This window comes from Monodelphis domestica, chromosome 1, assembly GCF_027887165.1.
Source record: "Monodelphis domestica isolate mMonDom1 chromosome 1, mMonDom1.pri, whole genome shotgun sequence".
In the NCBI taxonomy this organism is placed as follows: domain Eukaryota; kingdom Metazoa; phylum Chordata; class Mammalia; order Didelphimorphia; family Didelphidae; genus Monodelphis; species Monodelphis domestica.
In genome coordinates, this window is record NC_077227.1 from 285142530 (window position 1) to 285170478 (window position 27949).

The window sequence follows — 27949 nt, forward strand, 5'->3', positions numbered from 1 at the left end:
ATCAATCTCATTTGCTAATAAGAGTCAGATCTAGGTCTTTTACCCAGTTTTCTTGATTTTGATTCTTACTCTATCTACCAAACTACTCTTCCTCTTAGTCATAATTGCTTTTTGTAATAGCAATATTTTCTTTCAGCAGCTTGAGAGTCCATCGGTTGTAATGTATTTTAAATGTTGGACAAAATCATATTGCTAGAACGTTTTTCTTAAAAAAAAAAAATCAAACTTACACCCCAACTAGATTTATAAGGTCTCCAGTTTCTGCAAATAGCATGGCTATTATAAAAACTTTACTTTTTCCTGCTATTTCCATTTGAATTTTTGTAAGGATTTTATGTAGTGGACACTTTAATTACTAGGACCCAAATCATATTATCTATTATCGGTTATCTAATTTAATTTGTTATTTAATATTGGAATCTAATTTTTGTATATTTTATATTCAGACTATACCTAATGTAACAAGTTTATTTTTTTAACTTAATTTTGTAATACAGACAATATAGAAGTTAATAAATCACAATTTCACCTTAGTGTTATATTTTTCATTATTAAGAATGGTATTTTCAGCATTTCACCCATTTAAAGAAATAGCTATGAATTATAAAAGATATAAGTAATATTGATCTCCAACTTATCAACTTTCTTCTGTTGTATATGAGTATATAGAGTGCATACTTTTGAAAATTCATAAAAATTCTTTTCAACAAATTACCAAAGCACAGAATTAATTGGCCTAGCTACAAAAATGTTAGGAATTAATGGTCTAGACAGTGGTATTTTGCATCAACCACTAAAGGAATTTTCCTAGTTCTTTCTTCTATTAAAATTTTTAGGCAAAATTTACAATAAACAATTGTATACCAGTTTTAGTTTTAAATTTTCATTTTCTTTTTTTAGTATGCCTTCAAGACAGTGTGTTGGCCTTTTGGAAACATGGTATGCAGGGCAAAAGCTTCAAGTCAGATGAAGTAAGTTTCTATCAATTGGTTTCATTGATTTTCATTTTTATGAGTCAAAAGACCCAAAGGATATTACCTGTGCTTATATCTCTATGAACCTTTATTTAGTATATTTAGAACTGCATGTTATCCCTTTTGCCATCTCATGTGCTCCAAGCTTGGGCACACTTTCCCCTAGGCCTACTATGGTTTTGTGGTGCCCAAGTTACAAGGATATTTTGTACCAACTGTTTTACTATCTTCATAAATACTTCTAAAAGTTGATGAAGTCTGACTAGCTAATTAATATCAACTGATAGTCACTAGGAGAAGCACACTGATGGAACTTAATGTAAGAAGATTGATTGTATGTGAAACTACAAATCATTACTACATCCCACTTGTTTCTTTTTTTTTTTTAAGTACATCACAAATTCAACTTGCTGAGCTGTCCTTGACTATCTCAGAAGTTTCATCCTCTGTTCTGTCTGTTATTTTAGAATCTTCACTGCTACTTTTGTTTCCTCTTTTGGGGGGTTTGAGATGCATCATTGTTGTTAGTCCCTTGTTTTCTAATATTCCCCACCCTCTGTTTTGAAATAAAAATAACCCTTTCTTAAAACAAATAATCCATACAGTCTTTTAACTCTTTGTATCCCCAGCACTGAGCACAGTGCTTCTGACATAGTAAACATTTAATAAAAGCTTATTGACTGAAGAGAAGAGAAGGAAGCATAGACAAGAAAGAGTTTTGAAAGTAACATGTAAAATTTATTGTATACTTTTAAAAAAGCTTCCATATGCTTCAACTCTAGCCAAACTTTAAAGTTCACAACAAATCAAATAATTTAAAAATCCAATTAGAAATGACTTTTTCCACTCAAACTATGAGCCAGAAGCCCAAAACCTATAGGGAAAAGAGCCATCACAGTACCTCCAGCATGACTTGAGTCTGCCAAAGCTCTGACCTCAAGCAGCAAGTCTCAGAGTAAAGACCTTGGATGTTCTGGGGAATGATGCTGAAAGCCTAGTGGTTGGAACCTCAAATATTCAGGAAGATCTAAAGTGGAGGTCAATACAGAAACCTAGGTGATAAGGCAAGAACAGGTACAAAATATAGTAGGAGATGGAGAATGACCCTGGCACAAAGCCCAATTCAGGAACACTAAATATGGTAAAATAAGTAAATCAAAGAAAATACCAACCATTATCAAAAAATTATTGCAAACCTAAAGATCTCTCAAAAGAAGGAAACAGTAACTGTAATAATTTCAAGAAGAGACTTAAAGGAAAAAGTGGACTTTCTAAAATGTCTCTAATAGAAGTGAAGTAAGAAAAAATGAAATAAAGCACTAGAAGATAATGGAAAAGAGAATAAATAGCTCAGAAAAGAGCACAATAAACTTTACCTAAGTGAGAGCTGCTGAAAACTAGAATGGATCAAATAGAAATCAATCATTCCAAAAAATAGAACAAAATCATAGGACTGAAAAAAATAGAAGAAACTATAAGATATCTGATAGCAAAGGCAATTAGCTTAGAAAAATAGCATAATTTTTTATCATAATCAGAAAAAAATCCTAGACATTTGTATTTCAAGAAATCACATACAAACAAGGAGACATCTGGGTAGCTCAGTAGCCAGGACCAGAGATGGGAGGTCCTAGGTTCAAATTTTGCCTCAGACCCATCCTATCTACTACTCTTCTGCCTTGGAACCAATATAAAGTATGGATTCCAAGACAGAAGGTAAGGGTTTAAAAAAATAATTCACAAACAATTGAAGATTTGCTAAGAACCAGAGAACGATACAAGGTCAAAAGAATTCATCTAGGCTTCACTGCCATAGAATCACTGAATGTTAAAACTAGAAGGAATCTTAGAGCCCATTAAATCTGATACCTTGGAGACATTCAGGATGGCAGCTAAGGTAGAAGAATAGGGGCTGCTCTGCTCACCCAAACTCTACAAACACACACAAATAGAAAATCAAACCCCTCAAAACAAAGGAAAGCAGGAAGAATATGTCTCACTGAGGTGAGAGGATAGAGCAGCTGAGGGAGTGCTCTGAGAGGGAGAGAGCTTGCAGAGGGCACACGAATTTAGGGCCTGAGGAAACAAAACTTGCAGAGGGAAGTTGCAGCACACCACCAGCCCTACCCACTTCCAAGTATGAAGCATCAAAAGGGCAGAGGACAGCCCAATATAGGAGACAACAGGAAACAAAAAGCAGGGAAAGCAGAATCCAGCTGGAAAAAACTGCTGCAAGTCTCCCTTAAAGAAGCAGATCCACCCCCTAGAAATGCATGCTGAGGGATCCAAAGATAGCAGGCCCCAAATAACAGAGAAGACCACACTTCAATCTTGGAACAGCACTCTCTCCACTTGAGAAAGGGTGGAAATAGATATTGGATGAGCCTTATTACCTGAAACAGACAAAAAATTATTAAATATACACCTATGCATACAAAAAGGTTGGTATAGAAATGTCAGACTCAGTATCCTGTGAAGTGATGCTGGCCTCCTTGTTCTCACAAGACCTCACCTAATTGTATATTTTCACTAACTGCCTCCCATGCTTAAGAATATTTTCCTTCTTTACTCTGTCTCCTGGCGTCTCTGGCTTTCTTAAAGTTTCAACTGTGGCTGGAAGCCTTTCCTAGTCGTCCTTAATGTTAGTGTCTTTCCTCTGAAATTACCTCCAGCTTACTCTGTTATGTCTTGAATGTTTCTATATTATCTCCCCAGTAAGGACATGAGCTCCTTAAGATCAAGGACTGCTTTTGCCTCTCTTTGTATCCTCAGCACCAAGATGTACTTGTGACATAGTAAGAATTTAATAAAAGCTTGTTGATTCACTGAAAAGAACAAAAGGAGCCATAGATAAGAAAGATCATTTTGAAAGTAATGAATAGGGGCAGCCAAGTGACTCAATGGATAGAGAGCCAGGCCTGGAGACAGGAGATCCTAGACTCAAATCTGATCTCAGACAGGTCGGTTATACCTGTGTCATCCTGAGCAAGTCATTTAACTACAGTTGCCTAGCCCTATTGCTCTTCTGCCTTGGAACCAATACTTTGTATGAATTCTAAGATAGTAAGTAAGGATTTTTTTTTTAAAGAAAATAATATGTAGAATGTATTATATACTTTTTAAAAAAAGCAGGCAGAATGAAATAGAAATTCATGGCTTCATGGAAAATCTTTTAAATGTGTATATGGAAATGCAGGTTTCTGAGTTTTTATTATTTGAGGGAAATTCTTTTGGTATTTAAATCCAGAGGGGTTTTTTAGATTTTTTAAAAATCAAAGAAACTAACTATGATGTAAAAAGACAGGGCTATTTAGTCTTCTAGTATTTGGCATCTCTCATTCCTTATTTCTGTAACATTTTTCCAATACATTTTTTCAACCTGCTTTCCTCACATATATTCTTAGTTTTGTATTAAAATCACCAGTGTCAAACTATGCAGATCTAATTTAGAGGGTCTAGGGGGCAGCTAGGTGGTGCAATGGATAGAAGCACCAGACCTAAAGGCAGGAAGAACTGAGTTCAAAGTTGGCCTCAGATGCTGTTTGCCTCAGTTCCTCATCAGTAAAATGAGCTGGAGAATGAAATGATAAACCTCTCCAGTATCTTTATCATACATTAGTCACATTTATTTGGATAGCTCTCTTTTTCCAAATACTTATTCTGAGCACTATAATATGAAATTATCATATATCTTATGAAATTTTATGCTTTGTTGCCTTTGAGCATAATGGCCATCCTTCCATTCACATGAAACTAACTTGTTTAGTTTCCTTTATAGCATAAACACATCAAGACTAATATGATTTAATTCCTACCAGAAGCACATCCTGTTTGTCCAGGTTATCAAATTAGGGGCAACTATTTTAAAATAGTAATAGCCACATAAAAACTAATAGATTATCTAAGTGATTCTTAGCATTCTCTTCTCCCTTTACTGACTGCCATTTTGCTACAATCTCTTCAGAAGTGAAACAGAGGGTCATTGTATATTTTAATTTGTTTCAAAGACACACCAAAGAAATCATCACCAAGTTGCCAGCCCACTGATAAAGAATCTCTCCATATTTAAATAGCCTGCTCTTTAGAAAACATATTTGAGAGGTAGCTTAGTGAAGTGGGTAGAGGGGTTTGACCTAGAATCAAGAAGACTTTGGTTCCAATCGTATTTCAGATACTAGCTCTGTGACTCTAGGCAAGTCACAACCTGCAGTTTCCACATCTATATATAAAAAGAGGGGGATGGTCTTGATGACCTCTTTAAAGAAGTCCCTTCTAGCTCTAAATCTATGATCCTATGACTTAGTTTACTTAACAAACAAGATGAAATATCATTTAAATTACATAAATTTGCAACTTTTGTACAAGAAAAATCATACAACTAGGGCAAAAGAGTACAGTTGATTATGAAAAATACTCTTTACATCATATTTATGAGTCTTGATATCTAAAATATATAGTGAATTAACACAAAATGGCTCAAGAGCCATTCCCCCAAATATCAAAGGATATAAGCACTTCTCAGAAAGAAAATAACAAACTCTTTAACAAGTATGTAAAGGTTCTAATAGTAAGATAAAAGCCAGCTAAAACAATTCTGAAGTTTCACCTTACATCCAGTAAATTATGAAAAATAACAAAAGATGACAATAGTTGGAGAACCTACAGGAATTATTGGGATCCTATGAATTGGAAAAGAGGTTTGGAATTAAGGTTTCATGACCAAAATGCCCCTCCTTTTTAATTCAGAGATCTCTTTTCTGGGTATATGACCAAGGAGGTCAGAGATGGAGAAATAGTTGCTATATACCAAAGTATTTAAAGCTCTTTGTGACAACAAAGTACTGGAAACAAAGTAAATACTGATTGATTCAGAGAGTGGTAGACAAATGTGAATTGAAATAAATATCAGAGCATTGTAAGAAACCAATATTAAAAAATTAGAGTAGAATGGGAAGATTTATATGAACAGATACAGAGTGAAATAAGCAGAACCAAGAAAACAACATACACACACAGTGACTATAGCCAGGTAAATAGAAACAAAAAGCATCTGAATTCTGTATAATTATAATGACCAAGCTATATCTCTGGAGAAGAGTTGAGAAAATGTACCTCTCTCCTCATTGCAGAGGTAAGACTATAGATATAGAATACTGCATATCCTGCCAGATATGATCAATGTGTTGGTTGATTTTTCTGAACTGTTTTTCCTTTTCAAATCTTTTTTAAGAGAAGTGTATCCAGAGGGGAGAAAAATGTATGCAATGTAAGAGCAAATAATATCACTAAAGTCATTTACAAAAATTAGAGAACCAGTATCACTATGTTGTCACTGAAGCCAAAGGAGATAAGAGATGGGTAGCAATACTTTAAGGAAATATAGAAAGAATGAAGACTAAGAATAGGCCATTGAACATTGTACTTCAATCAGGAAGGGCAGTTTCTGTACAATGGCAAAAATGAAAAAACAAAAACATTTTTAGGAAGCCAAAAGTTATTGAATAATCAAGCAGAGGGATGGCAACTAGTTCACTTAATGGATAGAGAGCCAAGTCTGTAGATGGGAGGCCCTGGGTTCAAATGTGACCTAAGATACTTCCTAACTGTGAGACCCTGGGCAAGTTATTTAACCCCAGTTGCTTGGAACCAATACTCAGTATTGTTTGTTTTTTTGTTTTGTTTTTTTAAACCCTTACCTTCCGTCTTGGAGTCAATACTGTGTATTGGCTCCAAGGCAGAAGAGTGGTAAGGGCTAGGCAATGGGGGTCAAGTGACTTGCCCAGGGTCACACAGCTAGGAAGTGGCTGAGGCCGGATTTGAACCTAGGACCTCCCGTCTCTAGGCCTGGTTCTCAATCCACTGAGCTACCCAGCTACCCCCTTGTTTGTTTGTTCTTAAAGAAAAGGTAATGGAAATAAACAAATTTTTTAAAGAAATTTAACAATGAAAAGAATAAATTGGGACAGTAGCTGAAGGCATTTGACTCTGCATATTGGTTGGTTTTTAGAATAAAGGGTATTGAGTATGATTATAGACAGAGAAGAAATGAATAAAATTGTAAGCAAAGATTATTAATAGAACAAATTCTCAAAAAGTATAAGGGAATAGAATACATAGATAAAATTGATTTCCCTACTTTTAACTGAATTGCTTATAACATGTTTCACACAACTCAATTATTATTTATTATATTTATTATTTATTATTATATTTATTATAAATTTAATTATTTGCTAATTGTTTTGTGTATTCCTTTTCTCTCTCCAACAAGACTATATAGACTCCTTGAGATCAGAGACTATGTCTTATGTATGGCTCCTATCTTTCTTACATACCTAATCTGTAGTGGGTTCTCAGTAAATTCTGAATTGGTTTGAAAGAATTGTTGCCTTAAGTAAATGTTTATTATTTATTATGAAATTTTACAGTTTTTCTCTTATATGTGAAAAAAACATTAATGGTTATTATTTAGCATGCTGTCTAAACTGATAACTTAAAAAAATTTTTTCTTTTAGGTTACCCAGGAGATTTCAGATGAAACTAGAGTTTTCCGTTTATTAGGCTCTGACAGGTAACAACTAACTTCTTTAAAAAATTAAAGGAATGCAAATATTTTGTTTTGCCAATACACAGTATTTGACTCCAAGACAGAAGGTAAAGGTTTTTATAAATAAATGAATGAATGAATGAACAAATAAATAAATGAATAAATAAGTCTAAGAATGTTAAAGATGGAATTTATGGTATACTTAGCCATTTTTAAGAAAATTTCTAAATTCCATGTTGAAATAGTCTAATTTTTTAATCAGTCAATTGAGAAATCTCTTACTGGTCTAAGTAGCATAGCTGTTCCAAAGAGTGTTAGTCATGATCACTCAAAGTTAAAAAATCAGGTTGAATTTTCAGCATTTACTCGTCCATCAAAAAGAATAGTCTAAATCAAGGAGGCTTAGCTAAATCTCTCTTTGTGGAGAAAATTATGTATTTTCTTTCTACATGGAAATAAAATACCCATTCTTCCTTTCTTGTTTGCCATAAAGGTTAAACCTACTCCTAAAAAAGACTATTGTAGTGTTTGTTGGCCAAAGATAACCTTTATATAACCCCTTAATTTAATCTGACCCTTCAAGTCAGATTTGTTTAAAATACAAGTTTCTCCTTTAGTTAAAAAACACATATCCTTTAAAATGCAAAAAAAAAAGTGTTAAAATATGGGTCAGTGGAAATAGCTATGGGGCTCAGTAGATGAACCCGGCTTCAAAGCTGGATTCACACACTTCCTAACTATGTGATTCACTTACCTAGCCCTTGCCATTCTTCATTAGAGTTGTTACTAAGACAGAAAGTAAGGGTTTAAAAAAAATCTAAAATGTCTTTATACTACATCTGTGATTTTTCATCTTCTGATAAACATGGCAACCTACCCTTCCTTCTTCCTCCATGCCATTTTATCTTATGTAAATCTCATTTAGATGTTTCCATAAATGCTAAAAGAAGTTTATTTAACATGCTAGAGACCTCTCTTGATTTTGTTACTATTTGGGGGCATAGATCAGGCTGTCTGTGTATTGTCTCATTCTTGGTACATGACCAGTTTATTTCTTCTTCCAATTACAAATGAACCGTTACACTATGAAAGTTGTATACTATATTTTACTGCCATTGCCCATTGAGTGATTTGTATTTTAATTCTTATTTTGCTGGTCCCAATAATAGACTATTTAAGGAGCAGACTGGTCCTTAAAGGAGCAAGTTGGCCACTAGATGATGAATTTGGGGGCAGTGGAACCAAAAAAAAAAGGCACTCAGTCTTATGCCCTCTAGAAAAGGAAAGAGGCACACCATTTTTAGACAATTTATAAATAATCAGTTCAAATCTGGCCTCAGACACTTACTTGTGTGATCCTGGGCAAGTCCATTAACCCCAATTGCCTAGCCCTTACCGCTATTCTATCTTAGAACTATTACTTAATATCAATTCTAAGGCAAGATAAAGGCTTAACAAAAATCAGTTTAACTATTGATATTGAGATCTTTTCATAAAATGAACCACATTCAATACTGACATGAAATGACAAGGTGTAAAGTGTGCCACCAAATGGATGGCTCACAAGTTTTCCTTTTTTAAGAAAATTAAGGAGTTTATAAGAAAGATATGGAGCTAAACAAAACTTTAGAGATTATCTTGTTTGTCTGTTTTAACAGATGAGGAAACTAAGCACCATAGAGGTAAAACAAGGTCACCCAGATTGCAAGTGGTAGAGAACAACTGGTTTCACTCTGTTTCCATAAGTAGTAAGTGAAATCATTATATAAGATAGTTCTTTTCTTAATACTCATGATGAGCATAGAAGGACTGATAAAAAAAATACAACTTATTAACCAATAATTTTGCAAAGAATGATGAAATAGAGGAATTCAATAAAGAAGTTGACAAAATATGCATATTTAAGGAATAAATTTTAATATTTAGTTTCATTGTGAAGATGATAAAGAGTAAGACAATGAAATATGGTTTGGCATCAAGAAATTAGATACTCAAGCCTTTATTATGAATATTTTCTTCCAGAATATAAAAAGGTCAACTAACATTCATAGCTAGAACTCTAAGAAATCCATTCCAGCCTGGCTGATCTTAGCCACCACTGAGGCTGGCTCCTGTGTTCCCTTCATTTGAGATTCAAGTATCTCCCATGGTTCTATTTGCTTGAGGGCAGCGTTGATTGACAGATTTGCAGACATGTCAGGCAACCCCTTCAGAGGGAAAATCTCTGCCTCCAGAGGGCAGAAAGGGAGCCTTGTCATTGAGTACCAGTATGAGACACAATTACTAGGAAACCTTAGGAAATCAGGTGGGTGGTTTGTTTCTAGTGTGGTTAATGCTTGCATTGTCTAGTATATATCACTATATATACATATGTGTGTATATGGAGATATGAAGATGTATAGATACTACATAGGTTGGCACACATTTGACTAATAAGGCTTTATTGCTAGCATTGGGGGAAAACATACATATATACATATATAACGCAACTGACATACAGGAAATAATTGGCTACTAATGTGGGAATCATATCAAAATCAGCTTCTTGTGTCCAGTCAGTCCATTGAATGCACATAAAATAATGCTAAAAATTAACATCAAGTTAGAATAGAGGAGTAAGATGAGAAGCTATCACATGCAATTACAAGTCATCCTTTTAAAATAAGATAATGACTCCTAAAAGCAAGAAATGGTTATGACATTGACTCTTATCAGTATTTCTTAGAGAAGTATGCAAAGCTTTTGATAAGGTATCTTGTACTATAATTGCAGAGAATCTGGAGAGATTTGGATTAGCCATTATTTCAATCAGTACTCAAAGTATAATTGTAAAAGGTTTAGTATCAAGATAGCAGAAGGTATTAAGAGGAGTACTCTAGAGATCTGTACTTGGCTCTGGGATAATTAACTTTTTTTTTTCAGTGTCTTAGATAAAGCCATAGATAGTTGCTCATCAAACTTACAGATGACTGACTCATTTGTTGGGAGCTAGAAGAGATAGCATCCAACACACCAGATGACAGTCAGAATCCAAAAGTATTTGACAGGCTAGCACATTGTACTAATTTTAATAAGATTAAATCCAGTAGAGATACAGCTAAAGCTTTATTCTTGGATACTAAAAATTCAGCTTCATCAAAAGATGGGAGTGGGGCATGGATAGAAAGCAGCCATTCTGAAAAGGTGGATTGAGGGAGGCTAGGTTAGTAGACTGCAAGCTCAATATAAGTAATAGAATGACTGAACCAAAAGAGCTATTATAATCATGGGATATAGCTTCCAGGATTAAACTAGCAGCTGTTCATTTTACTCTGCTCTTATCAGACCTCATTTGAAATATTATGTTCACTTTAGGGTTTTAAGAAGGATGTTGCTACCAGGATGGTCTTGAAGGGCCATGTCTTATGTGAATAATTTGTGGGAACCAGGTAGAGAATATTTGTGGAGCATATAACTATTTTCGAGTATTTTAAGGGTTGTTTAATGGAGGAAAGACTGGACTTGTTCTCTTTTGCTCCAGAAATCAGAGCAGTGGATTAAAACTGCAAAGAGGAAAGTTACTTCCAAAAGAAACTGTATCTTGCCTTGAAGAAGTAATAGGTGCCCCCTTCTTGGACTTGAAGCAGAAGATGACCTCTTATCACATATAATACAATGGGAATTCCTTTTGTGTATGAGTTGAATTAGATCTCTGAAATCCTACTTTCTTCCCCCAAAGTCTATTATTCTGTGTGATTGACCAAAATGAGGCCAAAAGAGCCTAAAAACCATTGTATTTCGCATACAAACTCACTAGAACATTACGGAGGACAATAGCAAAAAAAAAAAAAGATGAATGCACTGTGCCACCTCACAGAACAGCAAAAGTCATAACAATAGATGGGAAGACAGAACTGTAAGAAAATATGGCACAGTTTAGGTGGTAGAAGAGGAGAAAGGAAGATTAATGGTGATGATGGACAAGTTTAGGCGGAATAGGGCAAAGGGAGAGATGGAAAGGCAATGGATTATGAGCAGAGAATTTAATGTTAGAATTTGAGAGCATGGGGGTAGTTCAGTTACTGTGATGGTGAGATCTAAGGTATTACTTTCCCTGAAATGAAACAATAAAGATACAGGTCATGGGAGTTAAGTTGATTAAAAGAGAAACAGGCGTATTCAGGAGGCATAGCAACAGGAAATATCAAAGTTCTCCAGTATGAGAATAGGTAAATTTGGAAAGAAATGACTAGCAAGTCCTGAAGAAAACCAGGCACTTGAGTAAGGAGAACAATGCCCCAGAGGTTGATCAAAGGATCAAGTGAATCATGAGAACAGAGGAAAGAAAAGTCTGGAAGGATCTGTGAGGAACCAGGAGTTTGCCTGTTCCTCTTGGTCTCCTCTCAGTGTGGCCAGGGAGGAGGGAGGGGGCTGTCCTGAAGAGAGTGGGCAGGGGAGCCACGTTTGTTTCTGTAAGGGTCAGAAAATGAATGAAAGATAAGAGGGAAGAAGTTCAGGATTAAGGGAATTTTGTTAACAGAGCAGAAGTTCTACCCAAATATTTGCTACCTGTGCAGTGATGGATACTTCTCTTGATTTCTCTATATCTATAAAATAAGGGAGTTAAATTACATGATCTTTAAAGTCGTTTCCAGCTCAAAATGTAGTATCATGTAAATGTGAGGGGGATTATATTCCCTGTTCTTAATTTCAATAGTAGTCACATTTAATCTATATTTCTATCAATTTACTCCTCATCCACAGAAAAATTATTCTGTTGTGGTCCATAATTATTCCTGCTTACATATACCCTATAGAGAAAGAGTAGGGGAAAAAGGTGATATTAGTACTTTCATTATTGTGTTTTGCTGTTTCTGGTTTTTACCTTTTTGTTTTAAACTTTTTATTATGTTTTGGTTTTGCATTGCCTAAAGTTGCCCCTGTATACCTCCTTTGCCCCTCCCAGAGCAATCCCATATAACAGAAGTTCCTTATCTTTTAGGTGAAATATTGCTAAACTACTCTAATTAAATTTAAAGCCATTCCAGTTCTGTGTTGCTTATGTAGTCTTATAAATTTCTGGTGCAGTGTTATTATTTGAAGCATGAAATGTGTATTTTTACTTCTAAACAGGCCTTTTGTTTTGGTTTAATTGCAGGGTTGTTGTTTTGGAAAGTCGACCAACAGAAAATCCTACAGCACACAGCAATCTCTACATTTTGGCTGGCCATGAAAATAGTTACTGAACAACACTCTTCAAAAGATGAGAAAATGAAAATGGCCTTATATTTTTTAAAATGCCTTCAAGGAAATGAAATATATATTGAAATATTACTTACTTTCTTTCTTTCTTTCTTGTAGGTGACATCTCAATGATCTGTATGTTAGGGTAGGATTCAGTACTTCCTATAGCTGGAAACAGCTATTATATATCTCTTGCCACTATGTGGTGGTTATATAAAGTTTGCTTAATAAAAGCTATGAGACAGTCTTCTTCTTAGTTCCTGGAAGCTCAGTTCTTTAAAAAAATAATATTTGCAACAAGGGTGCCATATCATTTTAAAATAACTCCTGTGATTTTCTCTAGAGTGGTTTTAGCACTGACAATTTTTTTATTTGAACATGGTCTTAATGTTTCTTAATGAACATGTTTTGTGTAAGAATTGTCCCCAATCTCTTTACTTTTAAATCGACCATTCTATATGTTTTTGTACAATAGAATATTTAATTCTTATTTATTAATCTGCTGCTAGAATGGTGTAATGTATCTAACTTTTAGTAAAGGATGGTTGTAAAGCAGCTTAAATTTTTTTAGAGTTGTATAAAGAAAGGGTTTTTTCTCTAGGTTTAATTCTTAGGAGTTATGGGTAGCATATCAATTTGTTGGGTTTTTCCTGTTTAATTGCAATTTTATACAACAAAAAATATTTTGTAATACAATTTCATGCAAATTGCCTTAAAAGGGAGCTTCATTCATTGAACTAATAATGTTGTAGCGTGCATATAGCAATATAATGATAATTGAAACATTCTTAGAAAAGGGCATGCGTATCTATGTGTGACTGTATCATGGAAATGTTTTCTTGACAGGAAGTAGTATTCCTTTTTACATTATTGATAATAACTAATGAGATTCATTAATCTTTGTGTACATCTAGCCATTCCAAATATAGGAGGGAAAGTATTTAACTATTCATGACACATATTTTATTTATACTATGCCAGAAGGAATACCTATAAAGTAACTATGCATGTACCTTGGGTTTTTCATTTATGCATGTGGTTGTTCATTTGGGATAAGGTAAAAAGAAACAGTTTTAAGTGAAAAATAATTCCTGATGGGATAGTATAAGTACATATTATGAGAATCAGTATTCTAAAAATAAGTAAGTTTAGACTCATTCGTTTAAATTTTGTCTTCCCTCTACCATTTGACTATGCCACATTAAAGTCATTTTGGTTCCAGTTGTCTGTATTAATTTACTTAGCATTAATAGTATTGTATACCATGTAAAAAGAAAGGGTTTTTCTCCCCAAACTAGGTTTCATTTGACCTGAATTAGACTGAAGGAACATTATTTATATATAAAAATTTTCTCTGAAAAGCATGCTGGAGTTTTTTGTTCTTATATTTCTTACATTTACTGTGACTTTTTCCCTCTTAAATGTAGGAGTTTTTATTCTTTGGTCATTTAAACAAGGAAATATGGTAACTGATCTCCCAATTCAATTGCAAAAACATTTAGTCAGGGCCTTGTGTCTAAAAATTAGTGGTCAATAAACTAAGCGCAGAGCTTTGGACAGATGAAGACTATCATGGTTGCACCAAAGAATGCTGCCATGATACTGAGGCCATGACCAAGAAATGAGTGAGGCATCAGTTGGCATCAAAATTAAGAGGCGTACAAGAATACCCCATCTGACATTGCTCATTGGTTCCACCAAAAACATGATGTTAAGTGAATCGACATTATAGGGAGTGTCCTGCCACTTGCATGGGAATGATATTACAAAAGAAATAATTCACCAAAGATGCCAAAAAAGAGTTTTATGATCTCACAGTGCAATATGATGATAAAAGTGTTCTTACAAAATGACATTATTTGGAGCAACGTTACATCAATCAACCCAACAACAAGATTTTATTAAGCATCTACTATTTGCCAAGTAGCATGCTTGGGATAGTGCATGTATGTAAAAATGGCACTTCATTAGCCAGTAATTTATTCATACCATACCATTCATTCCTTGTCAAAGCCAAGTCTGACCAGAGCAGGCAGAACAAGGAATTATCATGTTTGATAAACTGGTAACTTTAGAGAGTAATTTCAGTTTAGTAATGAAGTCAGAAGTTGGATTGCCAAGGGTAGTAGAGGCCACAATAATAGCTTTTTATGAGTTTGACTGGGAAAAGGAAGGAAAGTGTGGGGTGATAGTTTCAGGGAATAGTAATATCTAATGAAGATTTTTCATTTTAAGAATGGGAGACATTTGTAACTACACACCAGAAAAGGAACCAGTAGATAGAAACTTAAGATGGGAGTATGACTTAGGGGGTAGCCTGAAGGAGAAGATGAGAATGGATGGAATAATAGGCCAGAAGGATTGATCTTATTGAGAAGAGCTACCTCATCAGTGACTGGAATAAAAGAGTTGGGGATGGTGTCAAGGAATTATGAGATGGAGGGAAACAGAGCCCACAGCAAATGATCTCTTTTCTTAATAAAGGAAGGATGAGAAAGTGGGTGGAGAGGAAGGCTTGAGGAAAGAAGAGAAAAATTTGGAGCAGCTTTTGTGGAAAGTAGGATAGAAAATCAATTAAGGAGGAATAAAAAGAATGCCTTATTCCATTGAGGGTCAAGTTGAGGTCAGATTATAAATTTGTAGGGGATATTTATAAACCATAAATTGTTCAGCTTTTCCTCAATTCATAAAGGCATCTCCTCAGTTTCTAGTTCTTTCTCACTAAAAAAAAATATATATATAAACATTTGTATGTAATTTTCTTTCTGTGGGGTATAGACTTAGTACTGGTACATTACAGTAAGGTGTGCACAAAATGGTAAGTTTGGGAACATAGTTTCATACTGTTTTCCAGAATGGCTGAACCAATTTACAGTTCCACCAACATTGCATTAGCATATCTGTTTACCCACCAGCCCCAAGTATCTCCCCATTTCCTTCAAGAGTAAATATAAAGTTATCTGCTTGGCATTTAAATCTTTCTATGACATGACCTCTTTCTACTTTTCCAGTCTTAACATTTTTGTCCTTTCCATCCACTCTATAATCCAACTATAATAACCTCCCTTGTGTACAACAGTCAATTTACACCTCTCTCCCCATCCCTACCCACTCCACAATGTACTCTTCAATCCAGTGACTCTGGCCTCCTTGCTGTTCCTTGAACAAAGTGCTCCCATCCCCTGATTCCAGGTATTTTCACTAGATCAAATATTCTTCCTTATGTCCTCTTGGCTTCACTAGCTTCCTTCAAGTCTCAGCTAAAATCCCACCTTCTACAGGGATCCTTTCCTGGTCCCTTTAGTTCTAGTGTCCTTCATCTGTTGATTGTTTACAGTTTATCCTGTTCATAACTTACTTGTTTATTCATATTTGTTTGCATATTATCTTCCCCCATTAGATTGTGAGCTCCTCAAGGACAAGGACAGTTTTGTTTTTTTAACTTTTGTATCTTCATTGTCTAGCATGGTGCTCAGTATTCAGTAGGTGCTTAATAAGTGTTTATTGGATGACAGCCTTTACATTGACCATGCCTCTTGCCTGGAATGAACTCTCTATTGGGCTCATTTCTACATTCTTTCAAGAAATCTCAAATTCCACCTTTAGTAGGATTCCTTTCCTGGTTCCTCCAGCTGCCTTCCCCTCTAATATTAACTTTCATCTACTTTGTATGTCTCTTGTATGTACCTAGTGTTAGGGGTAAAATTTAGGGGTTGAGACTGAATATATTATATTAGTGGTCGCCAGGGATTTAAATTCAATCCCAATGAAATACTCAAGTCAGTATGAGATTTTATGGTGGTTTATTTACAATAGAAGGAAGAAATTAAAAAGGAGAAGAGGGAAAGGGGAGAAGATCTGCTCTGGCCTGGCCTAAGCCAGGGAGAGTTCAGAGACCTCAGCCAAGGGGCCTTCTCAGAAAATTAAATCTAGTTCGGCTTCCAGCCATGTGGCCTCCTCCAAGATGAGGGGCCTCCTTCCGAGGATAGTGCCTTCAGAAGGTCAAGGAAAGGGGGAATCAGCCTTATCACTCACCAAAGTCGCTCAGGGAAACTCTCACCTAAACCATGTTACAGAGCTCCTCCCAGTAACTCCACCTCCAAATCCATAAGCACACCAAAAGCTCCCAACTCCTCTTAGAGCGCTCACAGGAAGTGACGCAAAATATATAGGCAGTTCTTTATATCACTTCCTGTGTCTCACATGTACCAATGGTGGCTTAAGCTTGGCTTAGGACAGCCTAGGGAGTCAGTCAGTTGTTTCTGATTTGTCACTTGCTAGCACATGCTGGTCATAGGCCATCTTTCTCAACACTTAATCCTTAAGTGGGGGTGTATACATTCTTGGTTGCTAGAATTCTAAAGACTAAGCATGGTGGAGTAAAAAAGTTCTGGTCTCAAACTCAGTGGTTCTGTCACTACTACCATGCTCTTTCCCATTATCAACCTCTTCATTTGCTTATGGGATCCCATTTACATGGGATTAGCCAAAGACACTCATTTAAGCTCCATCATTAAGCAGTAATTCTGCAGGATCATATGGGGGAGAGAAAGGAAAATATCCAAAGTTTGCCTCATTTCCCCTTTGGGTTCAATCCCCCAACTTAAACTCACTGGTAGGTTGGGTCCCCAGAGAGGCAGCTGTTCCACCAGGCTCTAAGAGTAACCTTGTGGATGACCACAAGAGCCATGTGTAAAAAACCTATAATGGAGACAACTCATCTGAATTGCAAGGGCTGCCTACTGTCTTTCCACAGGGAGTATTCATGAAAGCCATTGCAATGGGGTGTCAGCTTATCTAGCCCCATTACTGAGTTGGTCTGCCTTCCCATAGTATAGCATCCAGCTGAGCTTACTCCTTTCTGGTGTTTTTATTTCTGATGTTTGTGTCATTCCACTTTGGGCTGGGCTGGGCAGGGCAGATTGCTTAGTCTCTGGGCTGACTCCTCATCAAGGACCTGTTTTCCAGCCCCAGGCTCCATTGGATACTAAGTATGTCTTTTCTGCTACTGTATTATAATGGAAGTCAGTGACCTTGAGCTGAGGACTACCCCAAAAATCTCCAGTTCTCTTCACTCAGGACCTTGAATAAGATTTATCTCTTCAGGAGGTGGGAGAGAGACCTTTTTCCTCAGTTAAGGAATCTCTTCTACTCCAGCCCTCAACTTTTTGTGACTGTATATTTACATTTCCCAGATTCCTTTTGAGGCTTATGTAAATAAGTAGCCAAGAACTTAGGTAGTGAGACAATCCATTCCGTGGTGGCAAATTCATTGCCTCTGTTGGTTTTTTTTTCTTTTTCAAATATAATTGAACCGTTCAAGACCTGACACCCTTCTAAGTGTAAGAGCAGTATGCAAAGGTAAGGATGGAACACTGGAAGAAGGCATAATTGCCGGGCAAAAACCGTTGGGAGAAGAGGAACATGGGAGAAGAATGGTGACCTGGGAGAACTCCTGGAGGAAGACTGGGCTTTTGAGATTGGTTCTTGAGGTGAGAGGAAGTGTCTTAACTTGGGGAACATCAGTCAAGAGCCTGCTGAAAGAGATTCAAGAGAGATAGCCTGAGACTTCTCAAGAAGAATATTATAATATACAGTTATCTCCAGTAACATCTACAGAGAGATTCAGGTCTCATCAGACCTGTGGGGGGACTTGGACTATGGGCCTGAGAGCTGGACCCCCTCTCAGCCTTATTGCACCTACCTTACTCTTACCTTGACCTCTTAGTATTTAATTTAGCTTGAGAGATAGTTGGGAGGTGAAAAGAAATTCTGATCTTGCTCTGAAGCTCTGGAACTAGAAATTAGGGACACCATTACCCTCAAACCAACCCCCTACTTCCAAATATCCTGTATTTATTAAACCTATTCAAATGCAATCATTGGAAAGGAGGGATTATTCAAGAAACTTTGGTGCAGCCAATTCCTTGAGGTTACTGATCAGCCATCGCTAATTGCTGGTCAGGACTGCCAGCAGAGTCAACAGACAGGGGAGGCTTGTTTTTCTGGGCAGTTTATGCTCGGGTATTTTGGGGGTACTCCCTATCTGTTAGGAGAAACCCCCCTTCAATTCACCAACATTGATTTATCATTGAGGATCTTAATATTCCTGAGCTACGACCACATTGTCACCGCCCAGTAAGAGGGACTGTGACAGTGTTATATAGGGGTCATTCCATCTCAACTCCTACCTTTCCTCACTCACTCATCTACAAGTAGTAGCTTCCTCTAGATCAATAAACACCATCACCCAAATAATCATTACATAAGTGAGCTTAAGGAAAAAAAGGCATTATTATTGGCTCTGGCTTATTACCTTTGTCAATGATTATTTTGCAGTGTTTTATCACTGAGGTGGAAGTGTTGCTGAATCATTTCAGTGGCATCCCAACTCTTGTTATCTCATTTTTGTTTTGTTTTTTTGGCAAAAATACTGAAGCGGTTTGCAATTTCCTTCTCCAACTCATTTGACAGATTGAACCTGGTACAAACAGGGTTAAGTGACTGGTCCAGGGTCATACAGCCAGAAAATGCCTGAGACTGAATTTGAACTCATGAAGATGAGTCATCCTGATTCCAAGCCTAGTGCTCTATCCACAATGCTCCCTGTTTAAAAGTACCTTTGGTCATACTGCAAATCTCTTGTGTATTCCTGAATTTCCTAACCATAACAGTATGTTAGAGAACATCTTTTAGACAGATACTGACCTATTAAAGGAAATGACTTCCTTAAAAACAAATCAAAATCCTCCACCTCACTTCACAGCCTGTTGGGAAAGTTTCTTAATTGACTCCACTGGCCAATATTACCTAGGTCAGTGAGGGCAACCTTTTGATCTTGGTGTGTCAAAATTCACCAAAAAGACAAGCATAACTTGGGTGGTGTGTTACTTGGAGAAAAAAAAAATTTCACAACAATGTATAATTGTAATATACAACTGTATTTAATAAACCAGAAACTAATTATTTAACTTAACCTGCTTAGTGACTTCTTTGTTCATCTGTCAGTCAGTTTCTTTTGTTGGTTTTGATATTATTTAACTTGAGTGGGGTACCATGAACTAAGATAAGTGAGGGGGAGGGGAAATTCTTTAACTAACCTGCCTATTAGTGACTTTTTTGGTGCTGAATTTCATTGGCTAAATCTTCAATTGAAGGTTTGTATTTTGTACACTTCAAGCCCAAGCAAGCGCTCCTAACTTTATCTGTCAGTTTCTTTTGTTGGTTTTGATATTATTTAATGCTGAGAATAAGGTCTCACAGAAGTACGTAAAGAGAAAAAATTGTGAGTACAGCCATTGGCATATTTTTCAGGGTGCTAAAAGTATCTGGTAATTGGTTCCAGGCACTCCTCCATTGCACATGGGCCAGAGCCCCACCTAGCCATCTGGCCTGAGGGCACAACAGCTGCCAGCCTGCCTACCCACACAAGCTCCTTCCACTCTCTTGCTCCTCCCCACACCCGTGGGTTCCACTCACTGTTCATCCCCCTTCCTCCTGCCTTAGTAGTCCCCTTCCCCCTCCCCCCACAGCGGCCAGCGTGTGGAGCAGTCCTTCCCTACCCCTTACCTTTCCAGACCAGGGTATAGCCACAGCCACTGCCATAGATGCAGATGCCTTGGGTAGCTCCATGGCTCCCAGACCCCGAGGCACACTGAGTCTACATGTGGCCATGTGTCATTGAAAATGGCTACGCATTTCATCAGTGTCATAGGTTTGCCATCACAGACCTACATACCTATTTCCCATGTAGAAGATGTAAGAGAAATTAGTTTAATATCACTGAGTCTCTACACAGAAAGACAGTAGGTCACAGAACTCCATGATTTCCAAGATTAAGATGAAAAACAACAAAGAGAAAATATCCTATAATTTCAAAGCAAGAAGAAGGGAGAATGAATCCTCATTCAGTCACCTCTGAAGAAAGGATGAATTGCAACAGAGAAAGGGAAATTCTAACCCACTGGTAAGGGGAGGGCTCACTAAAAAATATTCTCTTGGGGAGGGAGCAAGGAGAAGATATTCTTTAATGAAGGGAACTCAGCAAATTTAATCTTCAGGGAGTTGATATTTGGAGAGACACCTTCTGAGAGTGTTGTGCCTCTGTGGACAGCATCCTGGATCTCCCAGTGTGACATGGAGAAGCAGAAGAAATATACCCAGAGAGATTACATAGCAAATGGAGTGAGGAGGGCAGAGGCTAGAATTAAATCACATAGTTAAGAATAAATTTAAAATTCTACCATAGGAAAAAATGTTTTTATCTTCATTACCACACCTAAGAATTGGTATTTCTAAGAGTGAGACACTAGGAAAAAAGGGGGGGGGGGAGTTGGCAAGATCTATAAGAAATTGTTTAGAAGAAGGAACTCAAATGATCAGTTCACAGCTTTAATTACACACACACACACACACACACACAAAATATTAAACATCAAAGAATAACAGTTCAAAATAGGGAAGAGTTGTTGAAGAATGCAAGATAAATCTTTTTTAGGAAAATGCAGAAAGTAGAAAAAAAGCAAAGTAGAGGGAGAGATTTTGAATTGATTAAATACCAGAGGGAGAAAAGAAAAAGAGAACTGGATAAGTAAAGAGAAGGGGGGAAAGAATCAAAGGGTTGCCAAGTAGGAAGGATTAGGGTGTGAGGGTTGAAAGTATGTGAGATAAAAATGATGGCAAGTGCCCCTCTCATTCAAAACCTGGAATCAGAAGGTAGGAGTAAAAAGAGACAGTTGTTTATTCCCTTCATGAAAGAAAACATTTCAATGATGGGCTAAGTAATGGTGGCTGTCTAGGCAGCAAACAGGTAATATATAAAAGTTCCCAATACAAGCCTCCTCTCCACCCCCACTGGGATGTAGATTCTTCCAACCCAGTTCATGTGAGGTAAGGGGAGCAACCAAGTTGTTTATTGCCCTTTCTGGCTTTCAATATTCTCCCTCCCAAGCTTGTCCCAGAGTCCTCAATCAGCAAAAGGTAACAAACTCCTCTTTGTATGCTGAATACTCATTCTGAGACTAGAACACTCAATTCTGTCTCATACACAGGGAAGAAAGACTATGGGAAAAGTAGTCCTAAGGAGAAAATAACATATCCTTAGAAATATAATGACAAAATAGAAAATTGGGTTAGTGAACTAAAAAGGCATTTAAGAAATTAAAAACTCAATAAATAAACATCCCAAGATAAACACAAAAGAGGAAAAGATAGATTAGAAAGCAGAAGTCCTAGAAATGATAAAACACTAAAAATAATTTCTTTGAAAAAACTAACAAAATTTATAGACTTAGCTAGCCTGATTAAAAAGACAAAAAAATCAAATCAACAAAAGAGCACAAGGAGAAATCAACAAAACTAAAAGAAATAAAAGAATTATGAGAACTTACTGTGCAGTTATTTCCTAACAAAATCAAGGACACAAAAGAAATTAGATATTTTTTTTTATTTTTAAAGGTAATCTAATCCAGTTTCAGAAAAACAGAACTAGATATTGTGTAGAGGGAACCCCTTTCTCCTAGGACTGAGAACTTTCTGCTTGTCAGAGCCAGTCCATTAGCAATCCTGACCTAGGGGTTACTGTCAGGGTCAAAGAGACTTTGGTTGCTGAGATGTGGTAGACCAGGGAAGAGGAAAAGGAAGTGATGTGGAGAAGGAGGATATAGGAATGAGACCATAGAGGAGAGGGGCCTTTTGTCTGGAGGTTAGTGACTGAGGTGGAAGAGACTTGTTGGCTGATAAGATTAGGTTGATAGACTAGGAAATATCTTTTATTTCCTTCCCTCCTTATTTCTTTCTTAGACTATATTAATATTAAAATTATATTGTTAAAAGCTACTATCATCCTCCTGAATTAAGAGTTAATTATTTTTATAAATGGCAACCACAATAACTTTTTTTACTAATGTCATATTTCCAAACTAATTTCTAAATATTATATTTAACATATTACATTTAGCATAATATTATTTTTCAACATTACAATATACAAAATGAAGATGTTCCAGGACTTATTAAATCTATTTCAGAATTCTGTCAAACTTTTAAAAAACAATACCAATGATACACAAATTTTTCTCAAAAATTGAGAAAGCACTCTACTAAACTCTTCTTAAGAGACAAATGTAATGGGGCAGCTAAGTAGTACAATGATTAGAGCAACCGTCCTGGAGTTAGGAGGACCTGGGTTAAAATATAGCCTCAAATACTTCTTAACTATGTGACCCTGGGTCTAACACTGCTATTCTGTCTTTAAATTGATACAAAGAGAAACTAGGGGGTTATTTGTTTGGTTTTTGAGAGAGAGAAATGTAATCCAAGTACACGAGCCAGGGAAGGATAAAGCAAATCAGAACTATGAAACAATATCATTAATATTAATTTTAAATTATTTAATAAAATCCTATCAAATAGCCTATAATAATTCATCCCATACTATTCATTATGATCAAGCTGGAGTTACACCAGGAATACTGAAGTGGGTCACTTCATAGAGCTAGTCCAGACACCCAGAATTTCAATTATTGGAACCATGACATATCGATAAAAACAAATAAAGAATCTACCAGCTGGGACAGCTTTCCCTAGTGGAAGCTGTATCATACTAACATTATGGGATAGCTTATATAGGTTATAAGATACAAAGTTATTTCCCTTCACAATAGGTTATTTGAGAATCAATAAACCTTATCACAAACACAGGTATGTGAAGTCAGAGACAATACTTAGATTATCCCGGGGTTGTTAACTTTTACATGTACTTTAATTCACTTATTCCCTAGTTTGCTAAGTGTTATCTTGCATTCCATCCTGACCTCTTTGATATTCCTAAAATTCCTTTGTTTCTTGCCCTTCCTAATTCTCATCCTCAAGCTAAGTAGAGTCTAGTCTGCCACCTGTATAAGCAGCTTGACCTCCTGGAGGGAGGAAAGCTGGGTCAGTTTCTTAAAAATGTGGGAAAGGGATTGATCTGCTTTATCTACTTCAATTTTATTATCCTCCCCTATTGGGACTATTTCAATACCAGAATAGTGTAAAAATTAGCAAAACAATCAACATAATCATATTGAAAAACAAAAATATCCCAAACTTCATGATTGTCTCAGTAGATTCAGAAAAAAAAAACTTTGATAAAGCTCTCATTTGTGCTAAAAGCAAAACAAAACACCACATATAGTTACAAAGGGATCTTTTTAAATATCAAATTACCTAAAACCAAAAGCCAACTTTCTCAATAAATAGAAAAGTAAGGCTACCCCACTATTATTTGATATAGTTCCAGAAATGCTAGCAATGAGATGAGAAAGAAATTAAAAGCATAAAGACAGGAAAAAGTGAGATAAAACTATCACCATTTGGTGCTGACATAATAGTTTACTTAGAAAATCTTGGGGAATAAGAGATGCTATATGAGAAAATAGCTTCAGCAAAGTTGTAGGAAAAAAACAAAAAACAATAACATTTTTTGGTTTTGCTGATTTTTTTCTCTACTTCCTCTTTTGTTTTGTTAAAAATAAAATATTTTTTGTATGGATGGGTCCTCTGGGAACAGGAGTGGGGGAAGAAGGGGGAGAAATTAAGTAATGTAAAAACAAAAGATATAAATAAAAATTTATTTTAAAAATCAGAAAAGTAGAGGAATTTTTTTTTCTCACATCCTGCTATTGTTGTAAAGGAAGATGAAAAAATAATTAAAGCTTGTTGTGGGGGAGGGGAAATCTAAACATAAGATATTATCTTTGATCATAGGGGCAAAAGGGAGATATTGAAGCTTATTAAATAGAGGAATCAATAGTCAAATCTGTAGGAAACTTTAGGAAAATCACTTTGGTGGCATTGTGTAGAATATGCTAGAACAGGAGGAACTTGAGGCAGGAAACGAATTAGGAAGATGCAATACCCTAAGCTAGATGAGAGCCTAAACCAAGGTGGTAGCTATATAAGTAAAAAGTAAGGATTATATTTTGGATTCAAGAGATGTAGAGATGATAGATAAGAAATGAAAATAACTGACTGAAAACAGGAGGTGAGGGAGAGTCTGGGGCAGACCCTTGGAAGCCCAGCTGAACAACCTACCTAGCAAAATCTATATCCAAAGGGAGCTTTGGGAAGACTCCACAGGAAAGAAGTTCTTTCAGACATGGTAACAATGGAATGAGTAGACTTCATGATGTGTTCTCTACTATCATATTCTAAAATTTATGTCCACTCTTTTCATGGACCATTTATTAGTGGGAAATTGGACCTAATGTTTATGAAGGATGGAGGTGTTTTATATTCACTTTTCTTTCTACTATATTAGAAAATCATTTGCTGAGCTAATTGTGTCTTCTGGCTAACTGTGAATAGGACACATTTTTAGAGGCTCATGAGCTATAGTTTTTAGAAATACAACTCCACACCCTAGTTCCTGGGAAAAGCAGTTGCCCTCTGGAGATCCAATCAACAAGTACAAATTGAGGGAATATGGAAGGAAAATTCTTTGGAATGCCTTTTAGGTTGAAATCTGCCAAAGAAAAGTTAATTAATTAATTTTTTTTTCATTCTAAGCATCATAGAGAGAGAAAGCCAAAAGAAGACATTTATTTCTCCCTGCCTCTGATACATTCACAATTTATAATGATCTCCCCCCAAATTTAAAATTCCACAATAAGATAAAACATGATCAAAAGTTCAGAAAACATTTTGATTAATCAAATAGAACAATAGTCACTTAATTTTTAGTGCATTTTGAAGAATCATTTTCCTAAAACCATTCAATACCTTTACTCCATCTAAGGATTCTCTTTTCAGCTTGACCAAAGATAAACTCAATTATTATGAATTAGTCAAAGATATTCTTCCTTACTCTTGATTACTTTCAAAGAGGGATCCTTCCTGAGTTGTCATGATTTGGCTCTGATTCAGGTCAGTTCTTAAATTCTTGAAACTGGAATGAAATGAGGCAATCCCAATCTGTTAACAATGAACAAAAGAGGATTTGCTTAACCATAGCAGGAAAAGAACAATCAGAGCAGGGAAGAGGCATTCATTCATTGGTTCAGTTGAAAACAGCTTTCCAGTGATGTTCAGGCTGTTGATCTCTGGTCAATAGCCAGAGGGAAAAGGCCCATTCCCCCTTGTTCTAGATGTTTTGGACACAGGTGGCCAGGAAGTTATGTCAACAGCATGTGGCTTAATCTCCTGATTCAATTAAATCTCAAGGACTGTTTCAATAGTTTTGTTTTTGTTTTTTCTAAACCTTTACTTTCTGTTTTAGTAACAACTCTAAGAGAGAAGGACAAAAGGCTAAACAAATAGGGTTAAGTGACTTGCCCAGGATCACACAGGAAGTGTCTGAGGCCATATTTGAACCCATTCATCCAGGTCTTGTTTTGAGTCCACCCAAGCTTATATTTTTGGTTCTCCTTGCATTTGGCTTCACCCAAATTTATTGACTGTGTAATAGAGAGAGTTACTCTGGTGGTAAAAAGAGAGAGAAAGAACGGAGACCTCCCTCCTCTAGGCAGGGTCCAAGAGAAACAGCTGCTGTTTAACTTGGCCAGGGAAGAGAAGAGGGGGAGTGAGTCTGTAGTTCCCCCCTTCAGCCTCCCCTCAGCTATGGCTGCTCACCCAACTACCTCTTGGATTTCCTCTAATACTATGATATATAGAGCTTCCCTCCTAAGAGAGAGAGAGAGAGAGGGGGAGAGAGAGAGAGAGAGAGAGAGAGAGAGAGAGAGAGAGAGAGAGAGAGAGGGAGAGAGAGAGAGAGAGAGAGAGAGAGAGAAAGTTACTCTCCCCCTCAAGCTAGAACTGTTTCCCCACTCACACTAGAATCAGTTGGGGAAGACAACAACTTTATTCTAATTGATCAATTGGGGATAATACAGGGAAATGGCTGCAAGAGGGGTTTGTGAGGAACGAGGGAAAAAAAGTATCCCTATTCTAGCTATCCCTTCCTCCCTCCTCAAGTTGGGGAACCCAGGCCTTGGCAGCCTTGGGCCCCTGAGAGAGTCAGGTTTGGAAGGCCTTGGTCTTGGCCCCACTGGGTACAGTTCAGACCCAGGGCACCAGGAACTGTGAAGTGATCTTGTCAACTGCTTTGTGTCTTCTTGAGCTGGCCACTTCAGGTGGGAATTGGGTGGTAGGGGGTGGAAGGGTGTCCAGTCACCAAGAGAAAGATGTGTTTTCTCAGGAGCAAGTCTTGACCAGACTTTTTCCTTAGGCTGTCTCAGGATTGAGAGAGCTAACTGCCTATCCCACAGAATGTCCTGCTATCTTAAGATTCCAGAATCTCTCCTGGGGCCCCTCCCCCATTTTGGCTGAGGCTCCAGCAATTTCCCAGACTGTAAGTCCAGTTCTTGGGTTTGAAACCTCTATCACAACTGTTCATACTTAATAATATTATCTTGATGTACCTTGTTTTCAAGATGATCTGTTTGCAAAATTAACTTCATATCTGCTGTTCATGTGTGGGTTATTGTTTTTCAGTCATTTATTCAGTCATGTACGACTCACCATGAACCATGGTATGCCAGTGTTGTCTATAGGGTTTTCTTGCCAAAGATCCTGGAGTGTCTTCCGCCATTTTCTTCTCCAGTGGATTAAGGCAAACAGAAGTTAAGTGACTAAGCTGGATGTTACACAACTGGTTAGTGTCTGAGGCCAGATCCTGACTCCAGGTTGAGAATGAAGAAGTCCAAGTCAGGGGAGTGAAGATGGCTGCTTAGCAAGCTGCAAAAGTTCAGACCTCGAGGAAGACCCTTCCTTACTGATTACAGACTGAATGCTCCTAGGGCACTGAAATTCAAGTTGAGCAACAGGACAGAGGCGGGGAACCCTCCTTTTGGACTCAAATCAAAAGGTACACCCCCCAAAAGCCGGAACCCGAGAATACTCGGGTCTAAGGGGAAGGCAGGGGGAAGGTCCCAGGACCCCTCCCCCCAACCCAGAGGGCTGAGTCCCCAGCGGCAGTGGGAACCTCTGAGCTGGCAATGGTGCTGGTTTGGAGGGTCTACCTTGTGAGCAGCGGGGCACTGGACACCGAGCGTCCAGCGTGGACAGCGGGGAGGAAGCCAGGGAGAGACCGGGGCCTTGGCTGGGTCCCTCCTTCAGGCTCCAGTCTCACCATTGCCTTGGGGCACATCCAGACCAATCCAGTTGAACCTAATCCCATCTGGACTCCTCAGAGCTCAGAGAGGCAGGCAAAGGCACTGGGGAACCT

General features: G+C 37.0%; 1 protein-coding gene across 4 annotated transcripts in view; it reads left to right on the forward strand.

The window, feature by feature from the left end:
- MAP4K5 (mitogen-activated protein kinase kinase kinase kinase 5) overlaps positions 1-14108 on the forward strand; it is a 195416-nt gene extending 181308 nt beyond the window's left edge. For all 4 annotated transcript variants that reach the window (XM_056810975.1, XM_056810976.1, XM_056810977.1 and 1 more), the window contains exons 30-32: positions 901-971; positions 7490-7545; positions 12659-14108. In XM_056810975.1, coding sequence (XP_056666953.1) covers positions 901-971; positions 7490-7545; positions 12659-12746 — 215 coding nt within the window. In that variant the 3' untranslated portion in view covers positions 12747-14108. The remainder of the gene's footprint in view (positions 1-900; positions 972-7489; positions 7546-12658) is intronic.
- Positions 14109-27949: the final 13841 nt, after the last annotated feature.